This window comes from Chlamydotis macqueenii, chromosome 2 (assembly GCF_036417535.1).
Source record: "Chlamydotis macqueenii isolate bChlMac1 chromosome 2, bChlMac1.mat, whole genome shotgun sequence".
NCBI lineage: Eukaryota > Metazoa > Chordata > Aves > Otidiformes > Otididae > Chlamydotis > Chlamydotis macqueenii.
Genome location: NC_141557.1, coordinates 158293899 through 158313794, shown reverse-complemented (window position 1 = coordinate 158313794; position 19896 = coordinate 158293899). Strand labels below are relative to the sequence as shown.

The window sequence follows — 19896 nt, the reverse complement described above, 5'->3', positions numbered from 1 at the left end:
ATTTAGATTAAACAATAAGGAAAAATTTTTTTACAATGAGGGTTGTAGAACACTGGAACAGGTTGCCCAGAGAGGTGGTGGATGCCCCATCTCTGGAAACGTTCAAGGCCAGGTTGGATAAGGCTCTGAGCAACCTGATCTAGTCGGGGATGTCCCTGCTCTTTGCAGGGGGGTTGGACTAGATGACCTTTGAAGGTCCCTTCCAACCCAAAGTATTCTATGATTCTATGATTTAGGTCTACCAGGCATTGGTAGACAGAGTTGGCTAGTGAGAAGCAAGGGTGAAGACCTGGACAGGACAGGGAGGTACCTCCAAAGCAGTGTTCAGCCTTGTTCCTGGGGGTGGTAAAGCCCTGTTTCTGCTCTACATATTGTGTCTCTTTTGTAAACAAATACAGTTTGCCTCTCCAGAGCTGTCAGTCAAACCTTCTTCTCCTCTACTAAACTCCCTAGAAGTATTTTATTTAAAATCATTAAATGATGGCTGGCCAAATAAATGGTAAGCTACTCATGGCTCATGAAATTTGATTGTCTTTGAGTGTAAATTACTTGAGAGCTGGTATAAGTACTATGCATAATACAGGAGGTATCTACTGGGCTAGGAAAATGAACCTGTGAAAATATGATACTTATGCAAATTTATACAGCTCCCGCTATTCAGAAGTTCCCCATTTTGTTGCAGTAAATTATAGTAAATTAATATAATTGCCTTAAAGTAACATACCTAGGAAAGTTTCTGATTAGCCATTACTCTTTTTCAGTGTTAAAATAGAAATTATGGATTTCTGAAGTGATAAAAAGGACTGTATATTATTTTATAATTGGCTTTGGAATTTGATGTATGTTTGCATGCATGTGAAAGAGCTATAAATGATTCATTGCCTGAGAGTGTCATAAGTGAAGACTTCAGGAATGCAGCATAATGGCAGCTTTAGACATTGAGCTGTTTCCTGGTAGCAAAAGCATCCCCCCACATCAAAGAAAACAGACCAACAATATAGCACCTAGGCTGAAGCGGAGCATTACTTGTGCAGAATAACTGTTTGCAATAAGGAAGGTGCCTGTAACCAAGGATGCAAATGATTATTCTGGGGTGTGATTGGTTGAAATAAAGTAATACTCCAGAAAGAACAGATTTTGAAACATTGCTAAGAGGGAAAAAATCAAAAAAGGATTAATTAGATCACTTTGAAAACTTGAATTATCTGTGTGATGGAACTCTCTGAGCCACAGAATTATCTTCAGCAAAATAAGTGGGAAAGGAATGGAAATTGATTTGTCTTACTTCATTTTACAGCAAACCTTGGAGTAGGATCTTGCAAAAGATCTTCTGTTAATTATTTTTCACAATACAAGAACAGAGAAAATTCAGGTAACCTGAAAAATAGCATATTTAGAACCAACAAAAAGATTTGGGTTTTCTCCAGTTTTATAGGCCATAAGGTAGCTGGTATAACATATTGCCGGAAGGTGCTTCTGTGAATTGTGTAGAGTTTGCCACAATTATGCAAAATGGCAGCACTGACAATTCCTACAGTCCTTGTTCAGAAAGTGTGGGAACTGTGAGGGCCGTGGCATAAATCAATATTTGGGCAATCTGAGGAAGACTTTGCCTGAAGGCATGCAGTTTCTGAAGTTGCTAGGGCTTAGATTTGGGGTTTCTTTTCTTTGTTTACCTCTGTGTCCTCAGTGAGTACTTGATACTTAACTGTGGTTGCAAAACACAAAAGTTGTTGGACTTCTGTCCTGATCCAGTTTGACAGAGCCTATACAAACCAGCATATTTTGCCCACATCTTTGGGGAAAAATGAGAAGTCAATCATGAACCAAGTAGAAAGAGGAGAATATACAAGAAGATTTGCAAATAATAGTAAAAAAATAATAGTGCTGTCAATAGAGACATGATTTCTTCCCACCTGCAAATGACTCATTGGAACCTACTTGGTAACTATGTGGCTGTGTAATAGACTGAAAGAAACAATAAAATAAAAAAAAAATCTGCCTTAGTAAAGAAATGTCAGACTACTTTAAAAAATGAACCCATAAAGGTTGAAGTAATTTGTCACTGCCAAATGACAACTAAATATTTCCTCCTTAGCCATTGTTTGACAGTGTTACTAATGTTTAAATTTACCAAGTTAAGGAAGAGATCAGAAATAGTGTTATGATTATTCTCATTTTTATCTCTATTTGTGAAGACAGAGCTAATTAGCCAGCATGCAGCAACTGCTCTGATTATACAGATATCTACACTGAATTCTGGGCAAAGCTCTCAAATAAGTAGATTTAGGTGGACACGGTTGGCACCATATCCTTCTTTCCTATGAATCTCAGTGTGATCAAGAACTAAAATGGCCCACTGGGAAGTGATTTTCAGATAATACCTATTGTAAAAGTAATTTCAGAAGCCAAGCCAGTGGGAGTAGAATGACAGGCTTCAAAGTAATCTTGGCCACCTGCAGAAGCAGTCTGAAAAGCAAATGGTGCAATTCATAAACATCCTGTTCATAGGCAGGAATGACAACATATCAGAAATCCCAAGAGGCTTATGTTCCTGTACTCTTTCTATTAAAATAATTCACAAGCCTTCTTGGTTTCTTGATGTCACCATGCCATGTTGCAAGACAGTAGATGTTGTTCCCCATAATACTAGTGAATCTTGATCGGAGCGAAGGCTCAGGCCATTAGCTTGACAGGGAATAAGGAAAAATGCTGTAATGTACAGAGATCTTGTTTTGTCTTTTTTTTTTTTTTTTAAATTGTCCAGCCTCTTTGAATTATAGAGTCCCTAAGGAAAGGAAATATCTTTTATTTTATAAGGCATGATGCTTGAATAATAAGATTTTGCTTGTAGCAGCGTCAAACTCATAAAGGTCTTTTCTGCAAAATTTGAACAAGAAATGAGGAAATTCATCACCTCATTTAAGTGAGATTTGCTTTTTTTTTGTAATCTTTTTAGTATCTTTTCTGAAATTTTATCTTGCCTAGTTCTTTATATATTCCTGTCTTTGGACAGGAGGATCCCTGTCTTTGCCTTTGAATCTTTCCACACAAATGTCAAACATACTCATCTCAATGATATCTGAGAAGCAAATTATATTTTTACTTTTAAGTCTTACACCAGTCAGAAATAGATACAGAAACAGAATACTACTCCTTGGAATAACTAAAAATCCGTCTCCTCCCATTTCTTATTATAAATCTTCCAGAGTAAGACTCCAGTCTTATGTCTCCATCTAATTTTTCCATAGATCAAAAGATCCACGTCCACACCAAATTCCACACTTGCTAGTTGTGGGCTCTTTTTCCTTCTGCTCAGCGTATAGGTAATGCTGATATATAGTCAATATGCTGCACCAATTAGCTCATGTTTCTTTTCAAATACATTTCCCTAACTCAGGCTATTGCTATGTATAACTTGGGCATGATTTTTGTACCACCAGGGTCATAAGTACCAGAACTTCCCAGCTGATACCTTTTACTCAACCTAGAGATTTGGAACATAGTCTTCAAAATTTATTAGCTTCACAATGTACAGAAGATTTTAAGATATGTTTTAATCTGTATCTGTACCATATTAAGAGGGTGTGTAAGGTCTATTATGGTGCTTAAGTGAAAAGTTTTGACATGTGAAGCCACAATAATAAGATAATTTGCAATCACTATTAAAAATATATTAAAAAAAAGAGGTATGTTTCATTCCACTCTGAACAAGGAAATATTTTTTTTTCTAAGTTAACCTAACAAGTTCTTTTTTTTCCCAGTTTGGGCACTGAACTGTAAAATCAATTATTCCTGTAGCTCCAGTCATACATGAACAGAGATCCAAGCCTAAAGTCACTTTGTCTCTGGCAGTGACTGGCAGTATTTAATAGAGCCTGGCGTTTCTAAATAGGAAGCTGTGACTCTCGTTGTTGCTTTTATTAAATAAAGAGAATTTTAGAGTGACCATTTTCTCTAGGTCTGTGCATCAGAAGGCAACACTGAGCCAAGCAGTTTGGTGTACACTGTATGATAGAAGTTCACTGTGTTTAATAGCTTATTGTGCTATTTAATTTTCCTCTCAGTAGCCGATGTGTTTTGGATTTCATATATGAAGAATGTTGACAAACATGCTGATGTTATGAGTTGTTGCTAATGAGACCAAGGACACTGTCTGGCTTTCCAGGTCTCTCTAATGTACAGGTGCTGGGAGGGATATAGCCAGAACAGTTCATCCAAACCGGCCAAAGAGAGTATTCCATACCATAAACATCATGCTCAGTATATAAGTGGGGGTTGGTCAGGGTGGGAGTCATCTGGCATCTAGCTCTCTCCCTCTCGCTCCTTTGCTTGCTGCTTGGTTTCATTTCTGTGATCACTGCTCGGGATAGACTATATTGGTCATGGGAGATCATGTGGTGAGAAATTGTGCATCGTTCATTTTTTGTATTTTGGTATCCTTATATTTTGTTATGATTTGTTATTATTGTAATTTTCCTTTGCTATTCCAGTAAACTGTCTTCATCTCAACACACAAGTTTTCCTTTCTTCCCAGTTTCTCTTCCCCATCTCTCTGGGAGGGGGAGAGTGAGTGAGAAACTGTGTGGTGACCAGGGCTAAACCAAGACACCACCTCTTCACTTCCATCTCAGGTCCCTCCAGTTCCTGCCTTTGCTCTAAGTTAGAGGATTTCCAGGCTCACACTAGACTCAGACACATACCTGCTCTGGAATTGATTGTCAGCTCCTTGGAGCCAGCAGTTACCACTGGGTGAAGAATCCAAGTCATTATGTCTGAAACATTTGTACAGTTTGAGGGAAGAAAATATCTATTCAAATTCAGGATGCCCTGCAGTTCTCTCCCTCTGCCTCCACCTGAAAAGAGTTGCTAGATGATCTTTTGGAGCATTAGATTCCTGAAATGTAAAACACAGGCAATGATACTGACTTATTTATGAGGCAGTTCAGATTTTATAAATGACAACCACTATATAAAACCACAGCCTGTTAATCTTCATCTGTTGTTTTTATTGCCATTAATATTTCAGTACTTCCAGGCTGACATAAATATAACCCCTCAATTAAATCCTGATTCTTGGTCCAAAAGCTGGAGAATTTAAAAAGTAAATTAAATTAGAAGCTCTGTTACCTCTAAGCCCTAAAATGTCACAGTTCACTAGGAAAGGATAGTTACAAACTGCATGAATTACTTTCATTCTTTTTTAGTAAGTGGTGGGGTGGAAATTCTCTGCACATTTCTGAATTGCCTGCATCCGAGCTTCCAGTTTAATTTTCCTTCATACACAGTCTATAGAAAGTAAGAAGCATTTCTAGGGAATAATGCATTGCAACATCAACATTTGAAATAGAGGAGGTGAACTATTCTCAAAAAATGCCTGTTTCTCTATGTGCTATGAAGGGAGTTCAGGGTGATAAGCTGAGCTGGACAAGTTCACAGTCTAAATATAAAAGTTTTGCTAGCAACAGATCTCACCATTCCTATGTGAACAATCTGGGATATATGTTAGAGTTTTGATCATTGCCGTGTATGTAATTAATTGCATTAAAAAAAAAAACAATCAGGATGCTAGAAAATCCTGGGATGCACTACTTTATTTATTTATTCGTGTATTTAGTATCGAGCAGGACATAGATAGCATTGATGCAAAGAGAAAAATTCCTCTGCCAGCTGCTAACCTGCAGGATTACGTAGCATAAAACCACCCACACTCCAGCTGCAGCAGCGGCTGAACGTATCCTTCCCTGTTGCTACGTGTAAAAGTCAAATCAAACCATTTTTGGTACTTTCCGCTGTCCTAAATGCCAATTCTAATGGCATAATTTGTTACGCCACTGATCAGTGTCTCCTTCTGTATGTGTGAGTGTCTACAAACAGGTAGGAGAGACAAAAAAAATGTTAACAAGTGTCTTTTGGAAACTTGACTGGTTTTATGCCTGCTGCCTGCAGTCATGTGTGATAACACAGCAGTTCTTCAGCTCAGGGGTCCTTGTTTGATCACAGCAACAGGAGGGGATTTGCTTTTCTTATCTATGAGTAAACAGCATGGACTCTCTTTAATCAGAAAGGACAATGTACTATAGCCCTTTTTGATGTCTCCACTGTGTTATTTCATTTAGGAGGTCAGAATTTACACTAGATGTGTGTGTGTGTGTATTTGTAAATATTAAATATAAAATTACATATAAAGATCAAGTTTATATATATATATATATATATTTAGATGGTATCAAAATAGAGGGAAGTAGATTTAGAGTAGATATTAGGAAAATTTTTTTTTCAATGAGGGTGGTAGAACACTGGAACAAGTTGCCCAGAGAGGTGGTGGAAGCCCCATCCTTGGAAACATTCAAGGCCAGGTTGACGGGGCTCTGAGCAACCTGATCTGGTTGGAAATGTCCCTGCTTCTTGCAGCAGGGTTGGACTAGATGGCCTTTGAAGGTCCCTTCCCACCCAAACCATTCTATGATTCTATGATTCTATATATTTACACATCTGTCTCTTTATATATACACATCTAAGCTGGCACCTTTTTTGCATAAAAAAATATTTTCCAACAGTTTGAAAATCAACTACTGTTTTTTCCCATAAAATAATTACTCAGTGTTGTTGTACCATCTCTTAGGCAAAGGATACTTCAGTGAGCTTTCTGAATGTTCCCTACACAGACTTAATACAAAGATGAAGATATGGACTAATATGTGTCATTGCCATACATATATCCAACAGAGGGAAAGGAAAACATATGACTTTTCTTGTGCCAGATGATTCAGTACTCATCTTGGAAGAAGTATGCCTCCTGTCAGACACCTGCTCTAACTTTCATGAGACATCTTCCCTGGTGCTTAATTTACTACTAAAGAAATGTTTTTTATGGCTTTAATTTTCCCTGTGGTGATGTATAACCCTAGAGATCAGGTGGAGGAAATGTAATTTTTTCCCTTCTTACTCATCAGCAGCAGAACAGTTTAAAGACTTCTCCAGAATACACTACGTGTCCTTTTACATGATTGTAGACACTTGTGATGATACATTAGGATGTAACATGATCTCTTTTACATGATTGTAGACACTTGTGATGATACATTAGGATGTAACATGATCTCCAAACACTAGATTCAGTTTTCAAAGTGATACGGGAAAGAGATTTTAGATAAGCTGAGGAGATTTCAGAATTTGGCTTCATTTCTATTAAATTTAAATTTAAAAATTGTGAAATCTACTCTAAAAGAAAAATCTGGAAAAAAAGCCACAACAAACCAAAACACCTGTGCAAGAAAGACAACTTTTTGATTTGGCTTGGACCTGTAAATGGCATCATATATTGCTATCTGAACATGATCTGGATGAAAAAGAAAATGAAAAAAAAAAAAAGAAGTTTTATTTCAAATTAAAATTAAAAATAATGTGTTCTGAGAATGTCAATATGAGACATTTGGAACTTTGCCACTGTTTTACTAGGCTTTTTCCTAAAAGCATTTTGAAAAGTAGCTTATACTATTTAAACCCAGAGACACAACCATTGGAGCTAACCAGGATAATTCTCTTCTACCTGTTCAGAGGATGGCTCTTTTTTAAGCCCGATGGTGTCTGGTTTTCAAAGGTCTTGACTAAAATACTTTCTTCCTTATAATTTTGTACAAAGTGTAAATTATCACTGAATCTGACTCCAATCTCATAGATTTCTTTTTCTTCTGCATTATCATCCCCATGGTTTTGACAAAGTAATTCTAACTTTAAGAGTTAATATAAATGTCAAATTGTATTTTGTATTTATAGAATACTAGCCTATGTTTTCTTACATAACACATTTAGTAAGAGCCAAAGCATAAATAGTTCCATAAGTTGTCACTGCCTTTCTAAGTATTGTCCTTTATTGACACTTTTTTGATTAGTGTTACTAGTGTCATATAAATCAAAAGTAAATATAATGTAGTGGTTTTATTTTTTGTCTATTTTAGAGCTTTGGGTAATGGACCATCATATCATATAGCAGACTAGTAAATCAATATTAGCAAGGCAATTTATTAAGTTGATAGAGTATGCACATTCAAGTGCATCCTAATCCAATAAATCTGTTTATCTTACATGTTTGGTTCTAGGTCTCACTTTGTTTGATTGGAAGACACTTAATTTTCCCAATTTTCTATGACTGTTATTTCCATAAGCATATTGTCTTCCTGCTAGTGGATATTAGAGGAATGAGTTTTAATAGGAGCTGGCTTATGTGGTTGTCAACCATCCCTCAAAAAATTCTGTGTTCGCAGATCTGCTGCTGACAGATGGAGAACACAGAGGTGTATTTTTTTTCCACCAGATAGGATTAAGGTTTGTGCACATGCCTGTTATGTATAGTCTACAGTCTTTCTGTTAGACAAATATTTAAAGTCCATTTTATTTCTTGGCTGAAAATTTTCACCAGACCTTTAGGTACTGAATGTCCCCAGGACTTTTTCCTATCTCTCAAAGAAGGTTAAATTCAGCCACCATTTAGAAAAAATGCTACGAGCATTGTCAGAGTGATACATACACCAGCATCATGATTAAATGTGCAGTGTTTGCTGAGGAAACCAGGCTAAGAAGAAACAGTATGTCACCACAGAATGGCATCCACAATTTAGCCACTGTGGTCTTTCATGTCTTTGAACCTTGGTATGGCCAATAATTTTTTACTGTCTGGCACAGGGATCTAGAAGTTATTTTCTATTGATGAGTGAATTAATGAGCGGAAGTTGTTTTGATTTGTTTGGGGTTTTTTTTGGTTTTTTTTTTTTTTCCGTAGCTGAATGGAAATGTAAATTTACATATATACACACATGTGTGTATACATATAAAGTTTTATATATATAGACCATATACATTTATAAAAATATCCTTAGTCAACCAAGATGCAGTATTTTTACACTTTTTTTTCTCATGAAACATTCTAATTGAAAAGTACTTCATTTTAAATCATCAAGGTTCTTTTTTTTTTTTTTTGGATTTCATATTATTTCTGTCATGAAAGAAGATATCTTTGGGGCTTAGAAGATGACATTCTTTGCCTCTTTGGTCTTCTTTCAGCATTCAGTTCAACATACGACATGATAACCTCTTTAAAACAAAAACAATTTCTAACATGCAATCGGTTTCAGTAAATGGGTTAAGAACTTGCCCTCCTCCCACCACCGGTGCCCTCTGCTCAAGCTGTAGATTTTACATTTTACATTCACAACACTGATTTGATTAACAGGGATATATTGTATCTCCCTCAACATGCATAACCATGTGTGTCACTTCACATGAAAAGGGAACATCTGTGGGTTTATTATTGGTTTCTCAGCAAGAGATAAAAAGCAGAGTATAAGGAGGGAGAGAAATGAAGGTCAGGAGCAATGAAAAACTAAAAGAGTTTTAGCCATTTAGTAAATCTGTGTTTGCTTTCTGTCTCTGTGGAGGGCTAGTCTAGCAGACTTTCTATTTTCATCAGAGTCTCTGTCTTAACTGCAGTGTAAGTAATATGAATTTTTTTGAAATTATGCTTCTGAAAGCATTTGTCAGCTTCTGTAAAAGAAAGCATTTTATCATCGGTGGCAAGAGCTATGAATTTAAGTCATAAGAATGTTATAAATATGAAGTTCAAGTTCATTTTATAGTTACAGAATAGTAGGGTATCAGGATTGTGCCTGTATGGACACTCAGGGCACCAGGCGTTAAGTCACTGGTGGTCCAGGAACCCCTCAGTTTGTCGCCTATATGGATGAGATAATGGATCAACCTGAAAGAAGGTGGCAACAATTAGAATCAGCATTAACTCATTACTGTAGAATCTTTCTGGGTGGTAATTTTGATCAGACCCAGAGATTCCTCCAAGCAGCTCCTAAAAAAGCTGATCAGTCCAACTTGTGTGCTTTGGTGTAGTGACAAACATCCTGGGTGGTCAATATAGCTGTCCCAGAGATTCTGCAGGGAGGTCCTTGATGCAGAACTGACCAAACTGAACACAGATAAGATGCCTGTGGATGGTCAATAGGTAATATTCCTGCAGAGGTCTTTCTAGAACAGTCTTTCTAGAACAGTTGAGATATTAATGAGGTGTTTTGTATGTACTTTAAGATACTCAATAGCAATGGATGATGCTTGTGCTGGAGTGGTCAGACAGGACCATAGTCCGGCTGGGTGTTGGAATTCAGCAGAATAACAGTTGGAGGAGTCTCACCTGATCCAGCTGAAGATCACCATAAGGACTCTTGCAATGGAGTCTTGCATCATCCTCTGGACAGCAACAAACTGTCCTGCTCAGGAAACTGAGTTCCCATACAGGTGTTACCTGATGCAAATATCCCAATAAATTAGGGGGCTTTAGTTTGGTTGGTTAGTGGTTGGATTTTTTTGTTAAAAAATCCAAGGACCTTGCAGATATAAATGTTTGTGAAATAATTAACAAGCATAAGACAACTGGCATAACATAAGCTGCATGGTGTAACTCCAGGTTTCCTTCCTGTTCTGCCTTTTATTTTTTAAATTATAAAATAGAAATATCTCTCTTTGTCACATGTGTTCCTACACATGTGAAACAGTATTCTTCTGCCCATATGCTTCAGTCATATACCTAATTACCAGAAATTGTTATCATTTAATTGTCTTTTTTTGTTGTTGTTTTCAAAAAATGATAATGAGGTGTAAACACTAATGTATCAGCTCAAACCATAACTGTAATTTTATTTCCAACCACGAAATAACAGGAAATCTCCTATCTTAGAAAACAATCTCGAAAGTAGAGATTAAGAATCTCCCTGCTCAGTGGATTTGAAGCTGGAATAAAATTTATATGTTAGGTGACCAATATGGGCATGCAGATGAATAGGCAGACACTGTGCTCTCAGAAACTGCATTTATCTTTGGATGCTGAGATTTTTTCCTATGTTTCAAGCAGTTCTCTAAATATTCACCAGACATAGGCAAGGTAGGCTAGTTCTGCCTGCTAATGAAATAGTGCTGGAGATGGCAAAACTTGTCCATTTATTCTGGAATGGCTTTTTAGTATCTTAAAATTCTTGACGAGCAATTTGAATTTGAATGTGAATTGTGACATGCAGTTTCAAATTAGCTTAAATGTAAAGAGTCTAATTTACCGACTATTAGTGCTATTGTTGAGTATTGCACAAGTTAACATAGCTTGTGAAATTACTTTAATACAAAACAAATACGAGCAACTTACTGTTTATTACAAAGCGTAAAATCCAATTGGTGCCTTTTGATATTAGATGGACTTAGTACACTGGAAGTGGATATTCACAAATTGTTCTCTGCATTTGAATAATGAATTAGCATGAACCTTATTTAATTACAGTGTTTACTTTTCTTGAGTAATTTTCCGTTCTCTTGTTACACAGGAAAAATACATTTACAAAGTAATACGCTCTAATTATAGGAGAAATCTGTTTACTAAAAAGACCATTACACAGGACACCTATTCATTTAAAAGGCTGATTTATTTAAATGTATTCAGCAGGGATATTGTCAAGAATGCTTAGTTTGTTTGGAGATGTTGATTTTGTAAGCTATTTTGCTTGGTTGGGTAAATCTATAAGAACATCGTAGAGGACAGATAGACAAGGGGTAGTGACAGTCCAATATTGGGATCTAGCTTTGCAGAACATGATCAAATTGAACTGAAGCTTTTATATCTCCAAAACACCAGACAGTTGTTTTTATCTGGCACTTGCCTAGGTTTTTCTTTGTGTCATCACTGCTCAGTAAACTGAGAAATGGAGAAATTAAGACTATATGTACATGATTCTACATTACATCCTGCAAAAATACTTTAAGTGATGGATCCTTTTTGAGTTAATGTGTACACGTATGTGCTCACCTGACACTTAGAAAATTAGTTTCTCCCATGGGAGAGACCTCATACTGGAGCAGGAGCAGGGGAGGAAAGTGAGTCGTTCTACTCCTGAGGAGGAACATGTGATGAACTGACCGCAACCCCTATTCCCTCTTCCTTCTCTGCCACTCGGGAGGGGGAAGGAAGTAGAGATAATTTGAACGTCTTGAGCACAGCAATCGTAAAACAATATTGTTTTCAGTTCTTGGAGAAGTAAGGAGGGTGGTTAGCAGAACTGCCACCTTGAACTTCTGGAGGGCAGAATTTGTCATGTTTAGGAGCCTGGTTGACAGATCCCTTGGGAGGCAGTCCTGAAAGGCAAAGGAGTCCAGGAAGGCTGGACATTCTTCAAGAAGGAAATGGTAAGGACGCAGGAGCAGGCTGTCCCTATGTATTTAATGATAAGACCAGTTGTTCTCTGACTACCAAGCCCCTTGAGCTGGAAGACTGAGATGGGGAGCAGAATGAAGCTACCATAATCCACGAGGAAAGGGTTAGTGACCTGCTACACCACTTAGACAAACACAAGTCCATGGGGCCAGATGGAATCCACCCAAGGGTACTGAGGGAGCTGGTGGAAGTGCTCACCAAGACAGTCTCAATCATTTACCAGCAGTCCTGACTAACTGAGGAGGTCCCAGTTGACTGGAGAGTAGCAAATGTGATACTCATCTACAAGAAGGGCCAGAAGGAGGATCCAGGAAACTATAGGCCTGTCAGTCTGACCTCGGTGCCAGGGAGGGATACGGAGCAGCTCATCTTGAGTGCCATCACATGGCACATACAGGACAACCAGGTGATCAGGCCCGGTCAGCATGGGTTTACAAAAGGCAGGTCCTGTTTCACTAACCTTATCTCCCTCTATAACAAGGTGATATTCTTAGTGGACGAGCAAAAGCTTTAGTAAAGTCTTTGACGTAGTTTACCACTGCACTCTCGTGGAGAAACTGGCTGCTTATGGCTTGGATGGACATACTCTTTGCTGGGTAAAAAACTGTCCAAAGAGTTGTGGTGAATGGAGTTACATCCAGTTGGCAGCCGGTCACAAGTAGTGCTCCCTGGGGCTCAGTAGTGGGGCCAGTTCTGTTTTATATCTTTATCAATTGAGGGGATTGAGTGCACACTAATTTTGCAGACAACACCAAGTTGGACACGAGTGTTGATCTGCTTGAGGGTAGAAAGGCTCTTCAGAGGGATCTGGACAGACTGGATCAATGGGCTGAGGCCAAGTATCCGAGGTTCAACAAGGCCAAGTGCCAGCTCCTGCACTTGAGTCACAACAACCCCATGCAATGCTACAGGCCTGGGGAAGAGTGTCTGGAAAGATGCCTGGTGGAAAAGGACCTGGAGGCGTTGGTTGATAGCTGGCTGAATATGAGCCAGTAGTGTGCGTAGGTGGCTGAGAAGTCCAATGGCATCCTGGCTTGTGTTAGAAATATTGTGGCCAGCAGAACTGGGGAAGTGATCGTCCCTCTGTACTCAGCACTGGTGAGGCAGCATCTCGAATGCTGTGTTCAGTTTTTGGCCCTGCACCATAAGAATGATGTTGAGGTGCTGGAGCATGTCCAAAGAAGGGCAATGAAGCTTGTGAAGGTTCTAAAGAACACATCTTATGAGGAACGGCTGAGGGAACTGAGGTTGTTTAGTCTAGAGAAAAGGAGGTTGAGGGGAGACCTGATTGCTTTCTGCAACTACCTAAAAGGACATTGTAGCAAGGTGGATGTTAGTCTCATCTCTTAGGTAACAAGTGATGGGATGAAAGGAAATGGCCTCAAGTTGTGCCAGGAGAAGTTTTGATTGGATATTAGGAAATACTTCTTCACTGAGGGGGTTATCAAGCATTGGAACAGGCTGCCCTGTTCAGGAGCAGGCTGATGGTTGAGTGACCATCCCTGGAGGTATTTAAAAGACATGCAGAGGTGGCACTTAGGGACATGGTTTAGTGGTGGACTTGGCAGTGTTAGTTTAACTGTTGAACTTGATCTTAAGGGTTTTTTTCCAACCTTAATGATTCTATGATTCCATGATTCTAGTTTGTGTACATTATATTCAGTTTCATGTCTCACTTCTAGTTTGGGGATCACAACAAAATAATATTTTCTATAGGAAATTAGAAAAGGTAGACCCTTATAAACCTCCTGATCTCCAACTTTTCACATCTAACAATCACAGGACTACTTCAGTCCTGGTAATACACCTACCTCTCTATTGGTAACTTGTTCAACACTAAAAGGAATCTCTTTGCTGAGTTCATCAGATAGGTGCTGGAAAATAAGTTTGTTTGGCAGCTGATGGGACAACTTTTGTTCTTTTTTCCATCTAGTATCAATAAAGCTGATGTTCTTTCAAACATCATAGGAAAAAAAGAAAAAACAATTATTAAAGCAAATCTTTGCAGAATCTGCAATTATCTTTTTCCATCATGTCTTGTTTTTTTTTTTTTATTTCTTTTGTCTCTGATTATGTTGACGCAATGGAATTTATACTTTTATCTGGTGTCACTACTATTAGCTTCTCTGTTGTCATCCATCATTGCTATCACAGTATTTCAGGTGGTGAGTCTTGAGGTGAAGGTTTGTCAGGCATTCATTTGGTCCCAAAATTATCATAAGTAGAAAAGGCCAAAAGCCAGAGATACAGTCCATTGTTACAGACAGAGAGGGTTTTTATTGTGGTTTAACCCCAGCCAGCAACTAAGGACCACACAGTCCCTTGCTCACTCCCCCTTAGAGGGAAGAGGGAGAGAATCGGAAGGGTAAAAGTGAGAAAATTCCTGGGTTGAGATAAAGACAGTTTAATAGGTAAAGCAAAAGCCGTGCACACAAGCAAAGCAGAACAAGGAATTCATTCACTACTTCCTATTGGCAGGCAGGTGTTCAGCCATCTCCAGGGAAGCAGAGCGCCAAGGGTAACTTGGGAAGACAAACACCGTAACTCTCAAAGTTCCCCCTTTCCTTCATCCCCCATCTTTATATACTGAGCGTGATGTCTAATGCTCAGAACTTTGGTGAGTTGGGGTCAACTGTCCCTGCTGTGTCCCCTCCCAACTTCTTGTGTACCCCCAGCCTACTTGCTAGTGGAGTGGTGTGAGAAGCAGAAAAGGCCTTGAATCTGTGTCGGCACTGCTCAGCAATAACTGGAACATCCCTGTGTTATCAACACTGTTTCCAGCACAAATCCAAAACGTAGCCCCATACTAGCTGCTATGAAGAAAATTAACTCTGTCCCAGCCAAAACCAGCACAATCTTGGAAAACAAAATCAGTGCAGGTGCATTTTACAACTAGTATAGAAAAATCTGTCTACCTACAAACTAATGAGATTAAAATAAGAGTAGACCAAATAAATTGACTCAAAAGGTCATGAGATTCTTTACAAACAAAACTAATATGTACTTTTACAATGGGTATTACAAGCCCAGGGAGCCATCATTCTTTGAGCAAGCTGGGATTGTCAGCTTTCATATGAACTTTTGTTTTAATAGGAGTTTTAATTTAACCAGAAGCAAACTCTTTGGAATATAAGATGTCTGTTCTCCTGATTCAAGAAACCCAGTGAGCCAAGCACTTTGTAGGTGTTTAATGGGTCACAGCCACTCTTTTATATGACTGCTAGTTTTACAGTAGTTTTCCCTTCAAATAGTATGTACCATGTTTGTTACTGAACATGATTTCTTAGTGTGGTAGACTGAATCTCTGTTTCAGGCTATAACCTAGGAAATAAGAGACCACTGAAATAAACGCACGGAAGATGCAATTAAAATAACAGATGTGGAAGGTTTACAATCTTCAGGTCATCCCAAAGGAAGATATTTCCTGACATTTCTCAGCTTACTGAACAATGACGGATAAGCTGATTTAGCTGCAGCAGTTTATAATGGCATCATCTGGCAGATGCCTGCCCTGCTGGGGTCCCTGCAGTTGAGGATGCACAGACCTTAGTTCACATTAGCTTAAACTGTCCCTGAGGTGGGTTTAATAATTGCTGTTATGTCCTGTCCTGCCTCCTGTATGTGTGACAACTTTCAGAAGAAAGAGTCCTGTGAGAGCAGTAATGTCTTTAAGTCACTGAAGGACCAGAAATTTGGAGCTTGGTGTCTTTTTTTTTTCTATCATGCTCACTTTCCACCTTGACAAGATGATTTTTCATATTATGATGGATGTTCCTATTAAACAGCAGGGTTTCAAAGTCAGTTGCCATTTAGTAGAGATTCATCAAAATCCTTTAGCTTAATGATATGGCTTCTTACTCACGCATGGCATGGCCTGGACTGTGCCTTTTTGGCACTGCCTTAAATTGCAACTGTGCAGTGCTGTCCCTCCCATGCAATGGTATTCTCAAAGCTCAGCACCTTTCTTTGCCACAGATACTCCTCCTAGAGAGATGAGACAGGAAGAGAAAGGAGATCTGGGAGCAAGCTTTCCAGCACTCTGTGCACGCATGTATATCATCCATATCTTACAGTAATTTGAGGCTTACATTTTGAAGGACAACAATGCTAAAGGAAGTTTGACTTGTCTGTTGTGGTTTTACTCAGTGCTCCTGATTATATGTGCCTATAGTGTAGAACATGTGGTCAGTTGTCCTATGCTTCCTTCATAATTAATGGAAAGAAGTGGCCACAGTTCAGTTCCTTGATTTTAGATGTCAGCTTTGTGATGAAAACAATAATTCCCCAGCCATGTGTTTTTCTTTATCACTTCTCCGTCTCTCAACAGACCTGATAGCTTAGAAATATGTGTCTAAGTTTACATGTGTGAGTCCTTCTCTCCAAGCCCAGAATTTTCTTATTGCCTTCTTTTAATGAAGATATTTGACAATCTTGACAATACTCAATGAACTGTGTTGTTTTTTTTTTATAATGATTCTTTCCTCATTCGATGTTTTGCAACTGTGTAAATCTTTGCAAAAGATACTTTCCTAAATGCTGTGCTTCAGTAAGTTGAACTCTCTAGTCTCTAAGAATTTTTATTAATTCAGTTGAGGTCAAAATTTAAAAAGCACCATAAGAGTGCTTAAAATCAAGATTTTCAACACCTTTACTTCACACATTTTTGAGCCCACTTGCAGCTGCATTTTCCTATTACTTTTTATTTTTAGTTTTAAACAATAATCTATGCCAAGAAAGGCTGAAAATAGACCTATTAAAGTGTAGTCTTGCACAGCAATACCATGTTATAGTATTGATATGAACTATGTAATTATCTCACATTTTTCCTTCTGCTTGTCAGTGTAGCATTTAAATGTCAGAATAATTTTTGTCTAAAAAAATCAGCAATGGATTATAAAAGACGACATTTTTTTGTGACATTGTATATCAATCCACTTCCAATTTTGTATTGTTTCCAGTAGCATTTCTTTATGCTTCCTTTTTCTCTATTTCATGGTGAGAGCAAAATAGATTCACGCTGAGGCCGGAGGTTTTGAAATCATCCAAGAACAATCGACTCAGTCAGCTATCATCAGCCATTTCTCTGTGGGTCAAGATGAGCAGTCTCCTTTGTGTCTGCCACAGAATGCTAGTTACTATCTTGAAGATTTGCACGCGAAAGCTAAGGGAAACATCCTAACTCAAGCTAAGAGGCATGAAATAAAGGCTTTAGGAAAGTCAAAGGGACAACAACAAAGGAGATGCACTGGGGTGTGCTTGGTGACTCTTCACTGTTGCTCCTGGAGATGCATGGCAATCAGTATCTAATTGGCATGTAGGAATTGTAGTCCTACCCCATCAGCTACCAGTAGTGGACTAAATTGCAGATTGTTCATGTTTCTCCATAGCTGTGCAGCAGTGACACTCCTATCCTGGTGCCTTTGTGCAGCCTGTATGCTGTAAAAAGCAGATGTAGATGTATTCTCAGTTTACCTGATGCTTCACAGAGTTCAGAGACAAAGCACCTAGGTGACTTTCTCACTTTTCTGTTTTCATAACCCTTTCTTCTCCTGCAATACAGATGACCTCCTCCTGTTTGGGGGAATAACCAGATATAATCATTGACTGCAAGTGCTCACTTACCTTTCTACTGCATCGCTGGATAAAAAATGTAAAATGCAGATGGAGACTTCAGAAATATGAGCTGTTACTGCTAGTTGTCCTTCTACTCCTTGCAACTCTCCATGGAATCCTGGGCTTAAAAACACAGTTCAATAAATAGTTTTATTTTAAGTCTGTGCAGGGCAAATTTCAAATATGAGTAATTTATATGAACGGTGTTTTTTGACAGAAGAGAAAACTTCTGATTTATGGGGCCTTAGTGCAAACTCAGCTTATGTTCCAAGTGTAAATGTGTTGTTTAGGAAATTTTTTTTATTAATCATACTGTGATCTGTCCAATTATATCTCTTCCCACAAAAGAGATACTAACCCAGACATTGATCCTGGAGTACAGAGTGGCTCATATGAGTTGATAGAATAGCAATGCCATCTGCGTTTTTTTCCATCATACTCATAACAAAGCATACCATGATACCATCAAGCTACAATCTTTGCAGAAGGGGATAAGAGGATATGAGGAAAAGGGAAAGTGAATGCAGCCATCCTTATAGTCCTTTCCACACCTTCTCCTGTAGCAGAGAGGATGTGTTTTTGCACAGCACTATCTACGTTGTGGGGAGACATCGACTCCACAAGTGGGACATGTGTGAAGGACAGTGACGCACTTCTCTGTTGGACTGTTTGGACTGAGGGTCTTTAATACATATGACAGTGTTGCTGAGACCTAATAGTTTTGGTATGGTTTGGGCAAAATGTACATGTAGAATGAGATACTATAATAGTTACACATCTAGCTAGCTACGTGGTTAGGAGGCAGAGATGTTTAATATGTCTTCGTTGCTAACTGCTTGATTAGAAATGAAAGGCTGCCCACAACTGGATTTCTGTGGAAACTTCTAAGACAAGTGGAGGCCATGTATTTTAATCTCTGTATTTTATTTTCTTGATAATTTTCTTACACAGGGCAGCTTTTATGTCCCATCTGAAAACTGCATGCAGCACGCATACAAATGGCATAAGGACCTCTGTCTTCTGCTCTTGAATGCTCAAAGAGGACTTCACATGTACTACACCCTTATAATGAAGGAGATTCCTGATTTACCACAGCTGAAGTTGGGTAAGTGAAGAGACATTTAAAATCACTGTATATTGTACAGTTCTGCCTTTTCAGTACACATTTTAGCACCAAAATTCTTGGTCTGTTCATAGATTTTAGAGGATTTTTATATCTGTTTTCTGATTAGTGTTTATTTTGGCACACTGTTAAACATGCCTGCCTTTTTAGCTTATGTAAATCCTTTTCTAGGAACTGAAGGTGGCCTGTGGAGGGGTAAAATGTTTTGATAAATTTCTCAAAATACTTGCCTGTCAGTGATTTTTGGTCTCAGTTGCTTTTTGAAGACTTGAACTTCCAGTTGGGAATTGCCATGGGATCTGGGGAAGACTCTACCTTTTTTTTTTCCTCTTGAGCAAACATTTTTTTTTGAAAATGAAAATAAAAATCTGAAAGGTGATAGCAGTGTTTTTGAAACATGCTTTCTCATTTACAATTTGCAATGTATTTCTCCCCTGCCAATTACATAACTACAACTCGCTTTTTAAAATGATTCTGCTTTTCTTCCTAATTCAATTGTTTAATAGAATTTTTTTTGTTTTAGCAGAAGCTTTTTTTGGCTGGTTGGGCCTGTTGGGTCCAATGTGCTGGCTGGCTGGATTTGTGAGATGGAGTTCTGTAATTTGTGTTTAGTCATGTTTGTAATGACAGCATGAGCTCCTGTGAAAATGAGGCGCATCCCTGACTAATTCCTGCTCTCCCACCTGTTTCTTTGAATCGAAGGAATGTGGCTCATTATTTCATATCTGTGTTTTTGTGTCTCTGTATTTCTGTATGTAGACTTTGAAGTTATCATTTTGTTACATTGCAGAGATATTATTATTTTATGAGAGCTGATTGCATTGGCCAGCAGATTTTAAAAGGGAGCAAAACTCATTTTCCTATTTCACTGTATAGTGCTTGTATACACAAACTATCAGAC

At 38.3% G+C, this 19896-nt stretch overlaps 1 protein-coding gene across 1 annotated transcript in view; it reads left to right on the top strand.

Annotated features, from left to right (window-relative positions):
- Positions 1–19896, top strand: part of FAM135B (family with sequence similarity 135 member B) — a 194181-nt gene that overhangs the window by 146953 nt on the left and 27332 nt on the right. The window contains exon 8 of the mRNA XM_086742651.1: positions 18824–18977. Within this exon, the coding sequence (XP_086598777.1) occupies positions 18824–18977 (154 nt within the window). The remainder of the gene's footprint in view (positions 1–18823; positions 18978–19896) is intronic.